The 19,546-nt window shown below is 38.6% G+C and overlaps 1 protein-coding gene across 1 annotated transcript; it reads right to left on the bottom strand.

Moving 5' to 3' along the window:
- Positions 1-17,135: 17,135 nt before the first annotated feature.
- On the bottom strand, positions 17,136-17,900 carry LOC112732466 (arabinogalactan protein 41). The gene is made up of 2 exons (XM_025781214.3): positions 17,592-17,900; positions 17,136-17,454 (listed from the first exon to the last, which is right to left on the bottom strand). The coding sequence occupies exons 1-2, from the start codon at positions 17,719-17,721 to the stop codon at positions 17,357-17,359; spliced, it is 228 nt and encodes a 75-aa protein (XP_025636999.1). The 5' UTR covers positions 17,722-17,900; the 3' UTR covers positions 17,136-17,356.
- Between the last annotated feature and the right edge of the window lie 1,646 nt (positions 17,901-19,546).

Genomic DNA, 19,546 nt, shown 5'->3' with positions numbered 1-19,546 from the left:
TTCTAATCCCACTTGAATATGGGCTACTGGAGACAGATGGTCAGCTTAGAGCTCTTTGTGGCATTAAGAGTAAGAGGAAAATGGTCAGTGGTAAGAATTGTCCTGCAAGGTTCATTATGGTTGGAAGCTTTAAGTTTAAACGCAAAAGTTGGTATAAAGCTCAACTGAATGAGTCTAGGAAGCTGTTTGGATGTCTCAGTGAGAATTCTGACTGTTCACCACCCAAGTGAAAAAATGATGATCAACAAGAAGATGGGTGCAAAGGCAAGGTCTGGGACCCCGAAATTCAATCTAGAAATCAGTACTCTTGGGGCCTTGTCACTTATTTTAACTTACTTAAAGGCTTTCTGCGCCAAGTTTGGGACCCCGGAGGTTATTGGAGATACAAACATTGGTGGAGATTCCTCGATGAATACAAGCATAAGCCACCATAACAGGAAGCTCATCAAATGTCCAACTTAAGGACTCTAACTAAAAGTGCTAGGTGGGAGACAACCCACCATGTATGATCGTTCATTTTCCATTTTCATTTAGTTTTATTTGTTTTTGAATTTTATTTTATTTTGTTATATTGAACCTGGAGTTTTGCATCACATTCATATTAACACTGCATTCTGCATCTTTTCAGACTTTAAAAAAAAAAGCGAGCACGCGACGCGACCGCATCAGCGACGCGTCCGCGTTGCAAGGAGATAGGAGACAAAATTAATATGAACAGAGAGTTTCGCAGGAGCAGCGCTGGAGGCGTGCCAGTGGCACAAATCGCCCCACGTGACCGCGTCAACCACACGACCGCGTCATATGGGAATAATGGTCTCCCACGCGACCCCGTCACCCACGCGGCCGCGTGACCTGAAATCGGCGTAAAAAAGGGTGCATGGCCGAAAGTTGAGCTGGAGTTGGGCTGGAATCGTGCTGGAAGCCCAAGCCCTCCCACGCGAATGCGTACCCCACGCGTCCGCGTCATATTGGAAATAAGGCCACCCGCGCGATCGCGTCGACCACGCGACCGCGTCACCCTGGATTTTGGCAATACTAAGTTTTGAACAGAGAGTTGTGCGACCGTGAGGCTGCACTCGCGCCACTAGCACAAATCAAGTTACGCGATCGCGTGCCCTACGCGTCCGCGTCGCCTAACCTTAATTGCGCAGCACGCGACCGCGTCACCCACGCGACCGCGTCGCCAGCGTCGCACAACCTATCCAGATTAGTGCCAATTTTCTTATCTTCTCTTTTATAATCCTAATTTCTTCCTTCTCTCTCCTTTCTCACTTTCTTTTTCTTCTTCTCATCCTTTTTCCCTCTCATTTTATTTTACTTCATTTATTTGCGTATTTCATTCATTGCATTATTCTCATTGGTGTTGGAGTTTTATTTAGATAAGTGCCTTAATTTATTTGAGCAGATGGCTATTCTGAGGAGAGATTTGACAATTGACATTTATTCATGGCTCTCTTATACATTTGGATTACATTATTTTCATCCCTATTTTAACTTGCACACCCAGTGCTTGTGAAAAAAGCTTTTATGGCATTTTAAATCTTATTTTATTTTACTCTTTCACTTGCATGCCTCTTTTTCACAACACTTGTGCTCCACATGTATTTGGGATTATCATTCAAAATTGTCATCATTACACATGCTCTTTAATTCAGCACATTTATTACTTGATGCTTGAGCTATGCTTCTCATGCCTATTATTTGCATGTTTTAATCCTCTTGCATCTTATTATTTTGAATTGCCCCTTTTTGATCTTTATTGTTGTCTTTCCTACATGTTGTAGCTACCATGTAGATGGACTATCATCTTTCCTTTGGCATTCCTTATCACTTGGAATTTCCTCCCTTCCGGTCTTAGTTTTCTATATTTCACACTCTTCCTTTTTCTTCTTCCTTAGGCATGGGTACCAAGAAAGGAAAAGAGAAGACCACTGACAAGACACCAGCAAGGAAAGGAACCAAGAGATCTCCAATTAAGGCGCCTCCATCTACAAGCGTCAGTTGGAGCAACCCGTCCACCTGCACATCTCAGCATGCACCGAGGACGGTGCAATCTTTAAGTGTGGCGAGGTCGATACCAATCTCCATGGGTTAGTACTTTCCTGTCTCAAACACCAATATTTTATTTTCTTTGTTAATTGTTGCATTTGCGTATTTAATTGCATGTTTATTTGAATTTTACATTTAGTTACTGCTTGGTTAAAATAATAAGTTTCTTCTTAAGATCCTATTTTTTGAAAATTTTCACTAATTTAAAAACCAAAATTTTTGTGTTAAACTTGTTTGAAGTTGTACTTGGAACATGATTTTTGAGCCAAAGAACACACAACCTGTGAGACTTTGAGCTTATTTACATGGTTATATTATTTAACCATAAATATTTTATTCATGTGTGTTTCCTTCTCTATGATTGTAATCTGTATTTTATTCCAGTCTATATGTCCATTATTTAGTGTATTTACATGCTTGCATATGATTGAGGCCATTATTTGATTTTAGCTCACTTATCCCAAATAAGCCTACCCTTTAAATCATCCTTGTCAGCCACTTTGAGCCTTTTAATCCCCATTTATTCTATATTTTACCACATCACTAGCCTTAAGCAAAAAAACAATTAAATATCCCAATTGAATATTTGGTTAGCTTAAGATAGGGATTGCGTAACAATTAAGCGTGGGAAAACCATGGGAACATGGGTTAATAAGGCAATGTGTTATATTTTTAATTTGATAAAATATTTGGAATTTGGGTACCTACTCATGTGAGACTAGAAAAATTAAAAATCCATGTGCATTGATAAGTTATGTTTATTTTTCTAAAAAAAAAAGAGAGAAAAGAAAAGAAAAAGTGCAAATTAAATAAGGGGACAAAATTACCCCAATGTTAAGTTAATGAAAAATCAATGCACATGTGATAAATTAAAAAGAAAAAGTTGATACATGAGTATGTGATGTAAAAGTGGGAATTTTGGGCAGCTAGGCATGAATTAGAATTATATAGAGTATATGTATGTTAGGTAAAAGTTTAGGTTAATTAAAGATTCAATTTATAAAGCTCGCTTAGCCATATATATACCTTTACCCTTATCTTAGCCCCATTACAACCTTGAAAAAGACCTCATGATGTTTGCATTGGTATATTAAAAATTGTTGATTGGTTAGACGAAGAACAAGGTTTAGAAAGCATGATTAGAGAAGACTAGAGTGAATTACCCTATACACCTAAGAGATTAGAGTGATATACACTTCCAGTGAGGGTTCAGTGCTTAAATTCTATGTTCCCTGCTTTCATGGGCTATCTTCTTACAAGTTTACTTGCTTTTTATTATCTGATTTGAATTAGTGGAAATTGGTTTGTATTTGTCTTGGAGAACTTATTTACTCTTAACCAAGTAAGTAAAAGCATTTAGCATGTAGTTGCATTCATAGGTTTCATTTCATACCATTCCTCTTCATCTTTATAGCTTCTCTTGAGCTTAGCATGAGGACATGCTAGTGTTTAAGTGTGGGGAGGTTGATAAACCACTATTTTATGGTTTATCTTGTGCTCAATTGAGTGGTTTTTATCTACTCTTTACCCACTTATTCATACTATTTGCATGGTTTTACATTTGCCTTCCTAATTATGTGCTTTGATTGAAAACATGCTTCTTTGATCTCATATTTGCTTATTATTAATCCTCTCTTATTACCATTAGATGCCTTGATATGTGTGTTAAGTGTTTTCAGATATTATAAGGCAGGAATGGCTTGGAGGATAGGAAGAAAGCATGCAAAAGTGGAAGGAATACAAGAAGTTGGAGAAATAGCTAAGCTGTCCAGCCTGACCTTTGCACACTCAAACAGCAACTTTAGCTACAGAGGTCGAAATGACGCGGTTCCAGTTGCGTTCGAAAGCTAACGTCCGGGGCTTCGATTTGATATATAATATGCTATTATTCCCCTGACTCTAGGTGACGCGACCGCGTGATCTATGCGGCCGCATCGCAGTGACAGAAATCAACGTGTTTGAATTCTTCTTCAGCGATTTCTGGGCTGTTTTCGACCAAGTTCGCGGCCCAGAAAACACAGAGTAGAGGCTATAAAGTGGGGGACTGCATCCATTCAGGAGGAGGCTTCCAAATTCACAATTTTAGGAGTAGATGTAGTTTTTAGAGAGAGAGATTCTCTCCTCTCTCTTAGGATTAGGATTTAGGATTTCTCTTAGTTTTAGGAGTGACTCTCAATCCCAGGTTCTTTATTTTTATTTATTTTTCCAATTTAATTTATGAATTCTCATGTTATGATTTGAACATTTTATTTAATATAATTTGAAGTATTTCAGACTTATGATTGCTCTCTTTAATTTATTAATGCCCTGTGTTTACCCAAATTATTTTCATTCAAGTAGGATTTCTTCTCTTTTGGCTTTGGTTGAGACATTGGTAACTCTTGAGTTATCAAACTCATTGTTGATTGAAAATTGGAATTAATTTGTCCACCTGACTTAACTTCATAGTTAGAGGTTAATAAGGTGGGGGAAGAATCCAATTCTCATCACAATTGATAAGGATAACTAGGATAGGACCTCCAGTTCTCCATACCTTGCCAAGAGTTTATTTTTATTGTTATTATTTTATTTCCTCTGCCATTTACTATTGTTGCTTCTTATCTTATACATTAATAAAACCCCAAATTTACAATCTCCATAACCAATAATAAGAACATACTTCCCTGCAATTCCTTGAGAAGACGACCTGAGGTTTGAATACTCGGTTATCAATTTCAAAGGGGTTTGTTACTTGTGACAACCAAAACGTTTGTACGAAGGGATTTCTGTCGGTTTAGAGACTATATCTACAACGCGACTGTTTTTATGACATTCTTTACTGGCAGCCCCCACAAGTCCTATGGGCATATCGAACAACTCCACACTCCACTACAAAGGAATCACCTTTCTGATTGGCTTACGGAATGGAGGCAATGATCCCGGTTGAAATTGAAGTAGGATCCCCCAGAATGATCTACTACAATGAAGAGGCCAACTCCCAACTCCAAAGGAAAGAGCTCAACCTACTTCTAGAAATCCGAGAAAGAGCTCGGATCAGGGAGGAGGCGTTAAAACGTCGAATGGCCTCAAGATATAATCGGAAGGTAGTACAGCGAAGCTTCGCCAACAACGACCTCATCCTAATCCGAAATTATATCGAACCAAGTCGACCAGGAGAGGGGAAGCTAGCAGCTAACTGGAAAGGATCCTACCGAGTCACAGAGGTACTAGGAAAAGGCTACTACAGGGTGTCCAAACTCGAGGGGTGAGAGCTACCAAGGTCATGGCACGCTTGCAACCTAAGAAGGTATTACAGTTAGGAGGTAATAAAGATCTTAGGTCAATGTGCACTCTTTTTTCCTGAAAAGGTTTTCTAACGAAGCACCAAGCCAAGATCTATAAAATTGCTTGACTTAGAGGGGTAAACACCCACATGTATATATTTTATTTGCCTATATGTCTACTTTCTATTGGAATAAAACTTTTCAGATTCTATACAAAGTTTCTCTACCGAGACGCATTAATCTGAACGCAAAAATTCATCGCCCGATTACAAAGCTACAGGTCGGCAAGGTGAAAACCAAATTCACCGTTCAACCACGATGAAAATTGAATTCATCGTCCAAAGTTCTACAAAAGCCGGCGAGGTGAAAACCGAATTCACCACCCGACTTCGACAAGGTCGGCAAAGTGAGAACCAAACTCACCACCCGACTTAGGCAAGATGAAAAAGCGAAAAAAACATGTTAATGCAAGAAGTTATAAAAAGTAATCTATAGAAAGAGGTTTGACGAGGTCTGAGAAAAAATAGATTGCTAAAAATAACTTAGAATGGACCGACATGAAGAAGTCGGACCAATCGACATGAAAGCTACAAAAGTTATAAAAAGTAATCCATAGAAAGAGGCCTAACGAGGTCTGAGAAAAAATGGATTGCTAAAAATAACTTAGAATGGACCGACATAAAGAAGTCGGACCAATCGACATGAAAGCTACAAAAGTTATAAAAAGTAATCCATAAAAAGAGGCCTGACGAGGTCTGAGAAAAAATGGATTGCTAAAAATAACTTAGAATGGACCGACATGAAGAAGTCGGACCAATCGACATGAAAGCTACAAAATTTATAAAAAGTAATCCATAGAAAGAGGCCTGACGAGGTCTGAGAAAAAATGGATTGCTAAAAATAACTTAGAATAGACCGACATGAAGAAGTCAGACCAATCAATCAAAGCGACAAAGTTATAAAAAGTAATCCATAGAAAGAGGCCTAGCCAACCCTGATTAAAAATGGATTACTAAAAATAACTTAAAAAGAATCAACAAGCGAAGTCGGCCAATGAAAGCTACAGATTGGACCGACAAAAAAAGTCGGACCAATAAAAGCTACAGCTCAGATCGACACAAGAAGTCGACCAACAAAAGGTGTGCGCTAGAAGGGACACAGCTCAGTCCAAAAAGCCACGACCTCATGATCACACGACAAAGCTACTAAAAGTATTCTATGAGAATGCAGACTACAAAAAAGTCATCAGACAAGTCATCACAATCAACAAAAAAGATGTCGGATAACCAAATCTCGATACCTTACAGAGGATCTACAAAAATCCCCAAAAAGACAGCCAGCATGTCAAAGAAAACAAGGCTATCATTAAAGAAACTCAGGAGGCAACCTGGAAGAGGACCTCAAGAGTTCAGAGGAACTTTGTTTATCTACCAAAGTTGCATAGAAGCAACTAAAAGTCAAAGGAACCAAGTTATAAACTAAAGTTACAAGAAGTAGAGTTCAAAAGCCCACAAGTCGGGCTGTGGAGATAAAAACACATAATTCATAAGGGGTGCAAGGTTTCCCTAGTAGCAGCGTCAGAAGGCAGAAGAATGATATTCACAGGGACAGCATCCACGGTCCCATCCTCACGATTGAGTATCTCACAATCCGGATCGAGTTGGGGACGGTCAACCTCGGCAGTAGGATTTGAGGAAGTCGTAGTGGTAGAGGCTTTGACTGGCGGCACAGGGGGAGGATTTTCCTCTTCATCCTCATCCAGGGCAGGGACGATTTTACCATCCTCCACAACATTGTCCAAACTAAAGAGACTCAGGTCAAGCTCGGGAGCAAGAACTTAAACCTAAGCCTTCAAGTTTTCATAGGCATCAGTCACACTGCCCACAAGATGACCCTGGAGCTCAGTGTAGTCAGCTCGAGCAGACTCCAGCCTCTCCCTGGTCTCCAGCAGCTCGCCATAAGTACCGGTATAACTCTCCTTCGACTTCTTGGCCATTTCCTCGGCCAGATTCGCAGTAGCCTCCGCAGTAACAGCCCTGGATTTCTCCTTTTCTACATCCAACTCCAGCTTAATAACTCTAGTGTCCAGCTCATCCTTCAACACTTTAATCCTGTCGTACTCCGACTTGGCTTCCAACATAAACTCCTTCGTCGCATGGACGGGAGAGTCTTGGATTGAGCGAAACAAAGCCGCACCCATATGCGCCATCCGAACACTACTTCTGGTAATGAAATCCAGATGGTGTAGGATGGACACATCGTCCATAGGAAGTCGGCCATAAGGGGCGATCTGGTTATCGACAAACCCCACAGCATCAAAGTCAGGGGCATCCAGATTATAAGGTTCAACAGTCTTCTGCTTCTTTGGAGGAGGACCAGTAGCAGAGGGAGAGGCAGCACCAGAGGTCGGCTGGGAAGGATCAGAAGGATCCAAATGAACCTGGGGAGTTGGGATGATCTTCCTCGGCCCAGAAGTATCCAAGGTCGACCTTCTCAGCGTAGCATTAGAAGATCCCTCCCCAGGACCTTTGGCCGAAATGTTCTGGGTAGCAGTCGCCTTTCTCGCCCTCTTAAAAGCCTTCATGGAGTCAGTAGTCTTCACCATCTCTGAAAAAATAAAGCAGCAAAACCAAAGTTGCAAGTTAGAAAGAGATGGATTGACAAAACAAACAAAATAACAAAGACAAAGCTAAAAAGAAATCGGCAGCTACCCAATTCAGTTCGAAGGAGGGAAGGATCCCCCAAGAACATCTTTGTATCGAGATGGGGAGGCTCCCCCCCAATTTTCCTCTAGTACATGTACAAAATTCTGCTCAACCTCATCTAACATTTCCCAAGTATATCTAGACACTACCACATTCTGTTGCCAGCATAAGAGGAAGGCAGGCTCATTGTTCTATTCCAAGAAGAAAGGCCGAGCTCCTTCAACAGCTCGGACCTTGAAATAATAGTTTTTGAAATCCCTAAAAGATTCATCACACATGGAAAAAACTTTCTTTCCCTGGGCAGCTCGAAAAGAAATCTAGGAAGCCTTCTTCTTAGCTGCCCCAGGCTTCGTCAAAACAAAAAGATAAAGAAAGAGAGTTTGAGAAGGTCGGACATCCAGTTCTTGGCACAATAGTTGGAAGATTTTTATGAAGCCCCACGAGTTCGGGTGAAGCTAAGAAGGAGAAACGTTATAGGACCACAACAAGTTGGTCTCAAAGGAAGTAAAGGGAATGGTGATGTTCATTTGGTTAAAAATGTAGTCATAAGCATAAAAGAATGGGCGTTTCCCCTGAGTCAAAGAAGGAAAACAAACTCTCTCAGCAGGTTCAGGAGCTATCAACTCATAATCCTTTTCCTGATCTCTATTACTACAAACCCTGTGATGTCTCCTAAGATGCACGCAGTACTCAGAACTAACCACAAAAACGCACATCAAGATGAGGGAGTCCAGCCAGTCAGACATGCCCTCGGGGACTTTGGAGGACGTCTCGACAATATTTTTGCGAGAAGACATGGGTCAACTAGTCCTACAATGAGAAAAGGGAAAAATAGGTTACTAATAAAACAGCTCAGACAAAACAGAAAACATCTCGAACAAATATGGAGATAACTCGGACAATAGCATGCAAAAGTTAAAAGACTCAGAAACAGCAGTAAAAGGAAACCCCAAAACTTACACGAAAGTCTAGGGGCATCCTTTGGAGGCAATAACAAAGTAAGAACCCAGGAAAGGAGGGAAATCAACAGTCTATATCCCGACACCTCTCAAACAAGAAAACAACCCCCCTTTGACAGCAACACCCCACAAAGAAAGTCACAGTTCAGAAAAAAGGAGTCAAAGTCACGATCTTTTCACAGTTTATCAGCAAAGGGATTTTCATCGCATCTAAAGGAAATCATCCATGCCATACAAAGCAGCATACCATCAAACATCAAACAAACCGCACAGAAATCATCAAGAAAGATACAACCTTTTTGAAATCCTTTGGAATTCACTACGTCAAACTACAAACTTATAGCCGAACAAAAATGGTGATTCATACAAATCAAAGAAACCCTCAGAGAACACATTACAGTGATAATCAGACACAACAAAAGTAGAGAAAGATGCAAACTTTTCAAAATGAATTCAAGCAAAAGATAAAAACTTTTCAAAATTAGAACAATGCAAACACGAAAAAGAACAGCGTCGAAGGTAAAAGAGAAAGAAGAAGAAAACTAACCTGCAGACAAGAAGAAGACAATCAGAGATTGAAGCAAGCGACACCGGCCAATCACCTCTCGGGTAAAAGAAAAGGGAAGCACGAAAATGCAAAAACGGAAAAAAGGAGAAGTTACAGCGAGCAAGAGAAGAGAAAATTGAAGGAAGCTTTGAAAAATTCAAAAATGAGATACAAAAGAGGGAAACAAAGGAAACAGCAAGGGAGTTAATGGGTTTTACTCTCGCACGTTCCCAAGGAAAGGCAAAACGCACGTTGCAATTAAAAAGGGGTGAGAAAAATTCTCCGCATTCAAGCCACTAAATGGAAACTCTACAATGAGATCAAGATGCTCGAGCTCGGCTTCCCCATCAAAAGAGATCGAAGTCTAAAAAAAGACACGACTCCAAAAGGAAGACCGCGCTCAAGCAGGGCACTATTCATGCCCTGAGTCGAGCTGTACGACCCGAGCTGATTAAAAGTTGACCGACCTCTTCAGGTCAGGATTACCCGAGCTCTTCTGAAAGAGCTCGGCCAAATCGCTACAAGGAGCCCAAGCAGGCCCAAATAAAGGGACATAGCCCAATCTAAAGGCAACTAAAGCCTAGAAAGATAAAGGCAGCTCCCCAGAAGACAAGATGACTTCACTCAAAGATAAAATAAGATAAGATAACTATCTTATCTCCAGGAAGGTCACTCTACACTACTATAAATACACTGGAGCACCCAGGTATAACTCATACTCTGATTCTACTAAAAACCTACTTAAAGCCCATGCTAACTTAAGCATCAGAGTCTCTTGCAGGTACCACCACCCTCTGGTGACGAAGGATCAGCAGCACCACCAAGTCCAACAGGTCGGGCACGACAGCTCCGACCACCACCGCAGATCTCGTCCGAAATCGACCTACGGTTTCAGGTAACCCTCGGAACACTCTTCTTTACATACACCGAGGACGGTGCAATCTTTAAGTGTGGGGAGGTCGAGACCGACCTCCGTGGGTAACCACTTCCTTTTCCAACATCAATTTTTAATTTTCTTTGTTAGCTAGTTGTTGCATTGCATGATAGGTTGCATGTTAGTTAGAATTTGTACATATTTTACCCATTTTTATGTTAGGACTACTTGGTTAGAGTGATGATTTCCCTTCCAAGAAAACTGTTTTAGGGCACCCTACCAATTTGAAATAAAATTTTTGTGTTGAACTTGCTTGAAGGAATTCATTTTGGAACATGATTTTTGAGCTAAGAACACATAAGCATGTGAGTTTTGAGCCCAATTGTGTGGTTACATCATATAACCACTTATTTCCATTCTTGTGTGCATTATTCTCTTTCTATGATTGCAATCTTTGATTTGTTTGATTCTTTATGTCCATTATTTTGTGTATGAATGCATTTATATCATTGAGGCCGTTATTTCAATAGCTCACTTACACAAATAGCCTTACCCTTTTATCCACCTTTGTTAGCCAATTTTGAGCAGATGTTAATCCCCTTTTTTTCTTAATTTTAGCACATCACTACCCCTAAGTAAAAAATAATAAATATCCTTAATTTGGATCTTTGATTAGCTTAGGTTAGTGAAAGTGTTTATCAATTAAGTGTGGGAAAGTTTAGGAACATTAGTAGAGGTAAAAGTGTGTTTTTGTATTTTTTATTGAAGATATTGAGAATTGGTACATACTCATGTATTGAATGTTTAAACCATATGCATTGGTACCTTTGTGTATACTTTATTGAAAAAAAATATGGAAAAGAAAAAGAAAAGAAAAGAAAAATAAAAGAAAGAAAAAATATATAGAAAAAGAAAGTAATAAAAAAGGGACAAAATACCCCAAGACGAAGCCAATAATAACCAATACATATGGGTTGTGAATTAAAAGAGAATGCATGAGTGTGTGAAAAGTGAATAAATGGGTAGCTAGGTATTGTATTAGAATTGTATAGGTTGTTATGTGTGTTGGGTGAGAGCTTAAGTTAGTCAAAGATGCAAATTTCAAGCTCACTTAGCCATGTATATATCCTTACCTTTACCCTAGCCCCATTACAACCCATAAATAAGTCATCATGATAAATGTATGCATACATTGAATAATTATTGTTAGATGAAAAACAAATCTTGGAAAGCATGATTAGAAGAGAATTGAGTGAATCAACCCTATACACTAGAGCAACTAGAGTGGATACACTTTCGGTGAGTGTTCGATGCTCAATTCCATGTTCCTGGCTTTCACGAGCTTTCTTCTTGCAAGTTTGTTTATACTTCATTTTTATATTTGAATTGGTGGAATGCATGAATCATCATACTATGTTAGCCCTACATGTTCATATGAGTTCTTGGAGATTGATTCACTTTTAACCAAGTAGGTAGAAGCATATTGCATTTAGTTGCATGCATGTAGATAGGTGCATATAATTTATTTGCACTGAATAAACGTTCATACCCCATTTCTAGTCTTTCTTAATTTAGCATGAGGACATGCTTAGTTTAAGTGTGGGGAGATTTGATAAACCCCAATTTTGTGGTTTATCTTGTGTTGAATTTAGGGGATTTTATCAACTTTTCTCACATTTATTCAATAAAATAGCATGGTTTTGTGAATTTCTCCTAATTTGTGCTTAAAAGTGAAAACATGCTTTTTAGGCCCTAAAATTGCTAAATTTAATTGACTTTAATTCCATTCGATACCTTGATATGTTTGTTAAGTGATTTTAGGATTAGAAGGCAAAGATTGGATTGAAGGAATGAAGAAAAAGCATGCAAAAATGGAGAATCATGAAGAGATGAGGATTTGCTTAACTCAAGGCCACGCGCACGCGTCATCCACGCGTACGCGTGAAAACGAGATTCGCCATCGACACGCATGCGACACCCACTCTTACGCGTGAAAAGGAAATTTGCCATTGATGCGTACGCGTGACCCATGCGTACGCGTGACAAGCGGCACGTGACCTAAATAAAGGCAATACGCTGGGGACGATTTCTGAGCTCAAGGAGGCCTAAATCCAACTCATTTCTGATGCTTTTGAACCCAAGGATTGCAAGGGAATGGGGGGAGTAGTCATAGTATAGTTTTTCATCATGTTTTAGGTTAGAATTCTAGAGAGAGAAGCTCTCCCTTCTCTCTAGAATTTAGGGTAGTTTAGGTTAAATTTTCTTAGATTCAACTTTTAATTCTTGTTTTATTTTAGTTTTCCTTTACTTTTATTTGTTCTAGCACCTTGGTTTATCTACATCTCTTGTTAATCTCTTATTTTGCTCTCTTTTATGTTGATGAACCCTTGTTAGATTTTAATTCCCTTTTAATGCAATTATATGTTTCCATGTCTTTTTATGTTTATCTTCATTGCTATTGTTGATTTCTTGTTTGTGTTAGTTATGTGTTCCATTAATTCTTGCAATTTATAATGTTTACTTTTGTTGCACTCTAGGTGTTTGATGAAATGCTTTCACTAGTTTTAGAGTAGTTTTTTGTACTCTTGGCCTAGGCTAAGGGAATTGGGTGACCTTGAGTTATTTGGTTTCATTGAATTGGTGATTTGAGAATCCTTAGTGGTCAATTTGATACCCATTAATACTAGCCTATTACTAAGTCAATTAGTAGCTAGGTTGGGACTTATGGGTTGATGTTGATCAAGCCTATTTGACGTACTTCAAGCATAGAAGTAGACTTTTGATGTATCTCAAGCATGGAAGTAGACTTGATGGGTTGGTCCCTCATAATTGTCAACACATGATTTGTAGACAAGGATGGTGATCTCAATTTCCATGCCTTAGCCAAGAGTTCATTTCATTCTCTTTATTAGTTAATTGTCATTTATATTCTTATTATTTACTTTTCTTGTAATTATCAAATCAAACCCCTTGCCCCTTTATAGCCAATAATTGAGCACTTCATTGCAATTCCTTGTGAGACGACCCGAGGTTTGAATACTTCGGTTTATTTTATTGGGGTTTGTACTTGTGACAACCAATATTAAAACTTTGATTGAGTATTGTTTGTTGGTTGGGAACTATACTAGCAACGGAATTATTTTGTGAGAATTTCTAACCGACGATAACCCTTTTTCACGTGACATTCTGATAGTGATAGTGAGAGTGTTACACCCAACAACCTTTTTTCTGTATCAAGATGGCTCAGATAAGCCAGTCGCACCCACGCGCCATACGTCTTGCATTTTTCATAGAACGTCTGTGGCTCAGACTCATACACATTGTAGTCGACTCCTCTAAAGATAGTGTAACTTCTAATTGCTGTGACGACCAACTTTCTAGAACTATATTTCATTCCGATCCTGAATTCCCCGTCCTCAGGATCAGCAATGCCTACACAAAGAAGAAATCATAACTCATTGATCCATCTAAAATATAAATTAAGAAAAATGTATTTTTCACTCATCATGTACCTATGTTTGCATATTCTGGAAATTTTGGTGCATGCATGGCGTCAAGATCCAAGTTACACATAAAAGGTGGAACGTCCATTGGTTGATTAACTGCAGGAGGAACCACTACATTCTCCATTGCTGCCTCAACTCCCATATCACCATCCTCGTCTTCGTCGCCAGCTTCATAAGTAGCTTCGAAGTTCTCTTCATTATCACTGTTCATTCTTTTGTACACTTCAGTTCAATCATCCTTTATATCTAAGTCATTTTGAATCCCATCTGCCTCTATGTTTTTAAACTCAACATATAGCTCAATCTTTGGCTGTCGCACCTGAGTCTGCTGGTGAATATAGAACATATTCTGCATACTCGCTTCGTCAATTATTGGCATAATATCAAACTGTATTAGACCACCAAAAATTATAATGGGATTCCAGTACATAATACTGCTCACTCTCGTCAACATATCATTCTCCATGCTTTGACAGAGACTGTTCTGAAGCTCCATGAATGTCATGATGCATGGAACCACAAACGAAAACGGATTCTCATACACAAATCTCACTCCCTCATGAGTATTCCGTATAATCTCACTGTTGCGATACACTACCAAATTTGCAGTACCCTCCATCACACCAAAAACACACTCAAACAATTCTCTTTGCAATGAAATGGTACTGAACTTTTCCTTATAGCGAGAGAGCACTCAACATGCAGACCACGTGTTGCATTGCCATCGAACCAGAGAGCGACACGTCATCAATACGCCCTCCACGTGTTGTGTTGCCATCAAATCAGAGAGCGACACATCATCAACACGCCCCTACGTGTTGCATCCCATCGAATCAGACATCGACACGTCATCAACACGCCTTTCCCGTGGTGTCAGCTCGCCCTCCATGTACTGCATCAGCGTGCCCCCACGTGTTGAAGCTGTCCATTTGACAAGTTCACCAATATACAAATATACCAAAAACTCTCATTTCCATTAAGACAGCAATAAACTTTTCATATTATAAAAATAAAAAATAGCCCAAAATTGCAAATATCACTTTTAATAAAGGTGTCCATAAGTGCTTGTTTGGACACCATTAAGTTGATAAAAAATTTTAATAAAAAAAATATTTTTTAATTTTTTAGCATGTTTGGTAAATTTTTAATAATAAAAATAAAAGTATTAGAAAAATAAAAAAATATTTTTTTGAGAAATTATGATTTACATCTTTCTTTCAAAAATTTTTAACAAAAAAAATATTTTTTACGTAATAAATAAATAAATAATTACTTTTATATAATTATATCAAAATATAATTGATAAATAAATTTTTTTTTAAATAAAATATCTAAACATAAATTTTTTTTTTATAAAATTTTTTAAAAAAAAATTTAGAAGCTGATTTAAACAAATATATATATATATATATATATATATATATATATATATATATATATATATATATATATATATATATATATATATATATTTGGGGTGGGTAGGAGAACACAGTATTGACTATCGAGAATATTCTATTTCTAGAGACAAAAGTGTGGTGGTAACTGGTAAGGAAACTGGAGGAGCACACAGGAGAGCAGAACAGAGAGCTAATTGGGAGATTAGTTGAAATTAAGAGTTAAAAGAGGGTTTTACAGAGAGAGATATTGGGGCGTGGTAAAACCCTAAAAACCTAAATCGAGGATGGAATCGGGGAACGGGAAAGGGCAAGAAGCTGTGTGCGGAGAAGAAGCCCTCCAACTCCTCAATTGCGTCACTGAGACTCCCTTCAACCAAGAAAAATGCCAACACCTCTTGCATTCCTTGCGCCAATGCGTCCTCGCCAAGGTAACCAAACCCATTTCTGTTCGTCTCTTATAGAGGAGCGTTGTATTTGAATTTGGATGATAGAGCAAGAAGCTTCTTAGGCTTTGCTTTCCCAAAAACCCTCCCTTAATCTTGTTCTTTTTTTCCCTTTAAATACTGGTTTTTTTTCCCGGTATTGTTTTCTTAGTGGTGAAGAAGGAAGGAAATTTTGCTAATTTGATCTATCAATTCTCCTCCTTTTGGATTTATTTAAAACTGAAACTTTGAATAAATGACTGGATTGGCCTTATTTGATTATGCGCTTTCAAGGTTCTTTATGCCATTGCCCTTATCTTCCAACTCAATAAAGGAAATATGTTTAAGCATATTTGCACCTTTTTTGTGCTAAAGCCTAACCCTCAATTCTTTCTTGTATTTCTTTTGCTCTCTGCCTCAACAGAAAGTAAAGAAGTTTTCCTTGGCTGGACAGGATCAGCAGGAAACAAAGCCAAATAGCAAGAAGGCGTAAAGCATGTTCCATGTATTGAACTATTTATATTGCTGATCGCAAGTCTTTTCTTATTTGATACTCTGATTCGCAGGCCTTTACCATTTTCCCCTCCACTGTTCTGATGTACAGAAGCTATTCATTCAAATCTGACTTTCATTTATTCACAAATAATTGTTATTTTGCCCACTTTTTGCTTATGGGTGTAAAGTCGAATGAAAGTTATTGTTAACAGCGTGTACCTTGTTTAGCTTAACATTCAAAAATCAAAACTCTTAAAAGACATCGGAATTTATGACCTGTAGCAATACAGCTATTTCTATCCAACTACCATTAATAAAAGTTATGGCATTCTAATGGGTGGGTTTCTGGCTTTGCATGATAACTTGGATGATAACTGAATTCGTCGACGGTTCTATGGATGCTGATATGCAATTTTTACCTTATTTGATATGTTAGATGTTCTTTGAATTGTTTGAAATTATGAACAGAATCACATATATAGTGAGAGAGACTGGATAATTTCTTTTTTTAGTGTAATGTTATTTAAAGTGCTCATAACTATTAAAGATTATCTATATCAAATTTCATCTAAATAAGATATCAACGAGTGATCGAACAATTCATATTGTTTTATATTTGTTTGAATATTTTTCATTGTCGGAAAATGTTATAGAAATACGTTACTCAAATCAAATGGAAAGTAACTATCACCTGTGTAACCATGCGTGTATATACACCGAAAAGGATATAAAAATATAAGATGATACTCATGAGATTAAGAGATTTTGCCTCAACGCAAATGCAACAAAACTGTTGGTTTCATGTTGAGAGCCCTAAAACGTTGTTAAAAAAAAAAAAAACATTATGAATTGATTCTGTTGAAAAGTCATCCGGAGATGTTAGCACAATAGTTTGAAACCTTGAAAGCCAAAACAAACACACGAATTTGGTGCTTTACGTAGGAGGTAACATTGACATCCTCAGACTTACAGGGAAAATAAGAAAGCAATCCCTATTGCAAACTGTTAATGAATCCATTCATACACATAAATTGCTAAGAGAAATATACTAACATTGAGAATAACTAACGAAGCACTATCACCTAAAAAATCCACTCTCAATCCTACATCAAATTTCCTTCCTGTGTGGTTCAAATTCATAAGGTGGTGGAAAGATCAGCGGAGTGGATGAGGTACGTCAGAGCCAGAGCCAACAACATCAGCACATACGCTATCCCTTGATCTACTGACGAACCTGAAAAGACACCAACACAGACATAAGGAACAACAATGCAAGATGTTATTAGATCTGGGATGAAACGAGAGAGATCGTAGAAATCCAGATCCAGAAAAACAGAATACGGAGAAAGAGGTGGAAAGAGGGGAATGTACCGTCGCTGGTAGGGGAAGGAGCAGGGGATGGCGTCTGGGCGTGAACGGAAGCTGGGAAGGAAAGGGCGAAAATGAGAGTGGCAAGCATGGCCACGACTCCGAATCCGAATGAGAGTCTGGGAGACGCCATCTTTGTGAATTCCAAATCCAAAGCTCTCTTCTGTCTCTGTTTCTCTCTGTGTGTTGGACAAGTGCGGAAGAGAGAGAGAGAAAGAGAGAGAGAGGGAGAGAGAGTGTGTGTGTGTTTTGGAGGGTGTGGGGAAACCAATGAAGGAAGAGAGAGGGACGGCAGAGAGTGGTTTAAAAGGTTGTTACAGTTGTGAGGTTTTGGCGTGTGCGCGAGAGACAAAAGAGGAGAGAGGCAACCGCCCTATCCGGTATCCGTTTTGTTGGTCCACTGTGCTCTCTGCTCTCTGCAAACGCATGTTTGGCAGAGTGAGGGAGCCTTACGTGAAATGTCATGGAATTGGCTATGACCTAAGGCTAACATTATGAGGTTTGGTTAGGCTTAGCAAGGAACTGGATTCTCCTCATCTCTTTCTTTTACAGTCCCAGCAGCCACTCAGTCTTTTGGCCTCCATCCATGTGCTATGCAGTATGCTCTGTCCTTGTTGCTCCTTATGAAGAAGAATACCATACTAATTATATTTTGGTCGCTAACATGGTCTTTAACAGGTTAAACATTTACTGTGTGTTTTAATTTGGCCAAAAATTAATTCATCACAAATTTAAAAGCACTTCTTGTGAGCAAATGATTTATCACATGCACAAGACAGGATTTAAACATTCAACATTTGTTCAAGCGAACAAGTCTCAATCAACACAAATTAATTATTTTGAATTTTTTTAGTTTAAAAATTTTTTACAGCTCTTTTTTTCTATATGAAAAATTTTGGGTGTTTTTAGCCTTTTGCTAGAAATAGACCTATTTAGTATAATTGCAGGTGGGTAGATACGGTAGAGTAAATCCGACACATAGGATATGTGTTGAGTCAGCACGCAAGATGTATGGTCGACATAGATCGAGGCCAACACACGAGGGCGTGTTAGACACATGGCGAGCATCCATGCAACATGCAAAATGCGTGTTGGACACATGTTAGCTGTTGATTTGATGCGATTTCAATACATGACCTGCATGGTGGGTGCTCTGCCAATAAAAATCGAAACTTGTTACTATTTTACTTCAATACGAAAGAGGTGTTATAGTGTATTGTTAGTGTGATGGAGGGTACTACAAATATAGTGGTGTACCACAACGGTAAGATTATACGAAATACACATGAGGGGGTGAGCTTTGCGTGTGAGAATTCATTTTTGTTTGTGGTTCCATACACTATGACGTTCGCGGAACTACAGTATGGTCTCTGTCAAAGCATAGAGAGTGATATTTTAAAGAGGGTGAGCAATATTCTCTACAAGAGTCACGTTATTATATTTGGCGACCTAATATAGTTTGATATTATATCGATCATTGATGAAACAAGTATTCAATATATGTTTTATATTTGCCAGCAGACTCAGGTATAATACCCAAAAATTGAGTTCTATGTTGAGTTTGAACATATAACTGTGGATGGAATTCAATATGACTCAGACGTGGAAGATGATAGAGCTGAAGTGTACGAAGGAATGATAGTGATAGCGAAGAGGACTTCGAAGCTACCTACGAAGCCGGTGACGAGGACGAGGATGGTGATGAGGGAGGTGAGACAATCGTGAAAAATGTAGTGGTTTCATCCATAGTCAGTCAACTCATAGACATTCCACCTTTTATGCGTAGGTTAGATCTTAACGCCATGCATGCACCTGAATTCTCTGTATATGCAAATATAGGTAAGTAAGAAGTAAATAATACGTTTTTCTTAGTTTGTATTTTGAATTGATCAATGAGTAACAATTTGTTTTTCCTGTAGGGGTTGTTGATCCCGGGGACGAGGAGTTCAGGATCAAAA

The sequence above is a fragment of the Arachis hypogaea genome, chromosome 13 (assembly GCF_003086295.3).
Source record: "Arachis hypogaea cultivar Tifrunner chromosome 13, arahy.Tifrunner.gnm2.J5K5, whole genome shotgun sequence".
In the NCBI taxonomy this organism is placed as follows: Eukaryota; Viridiplantae; Streptophyta; class Magnoliopsida; order Fabales; family Fabaceae; genus Arachis; species Arachis hypogaea.
Note: the sequence above shows the minus strand (reverse complement) of the source record. Positions and strands in the feature narration are given on the sequence as shown.

Bases quoted from the DNA above. Each gene is read 5' to 3' on its own strand.
- LOC112732466 (XM_025781214.3), bottom strand. From the start codon at position 17,721: ATGGCGTCTCCCAGACTCTCATTCGGATTCGGAGTCGTGGCCATGCTT. The intron at 17,455-17,591 runs GTACATTCCCCT...GTGTCTTTTCAG, and splicing joins TCCTTCCCCTACCAGCGACG to GTTCGTCAGTAGATCAAGGG.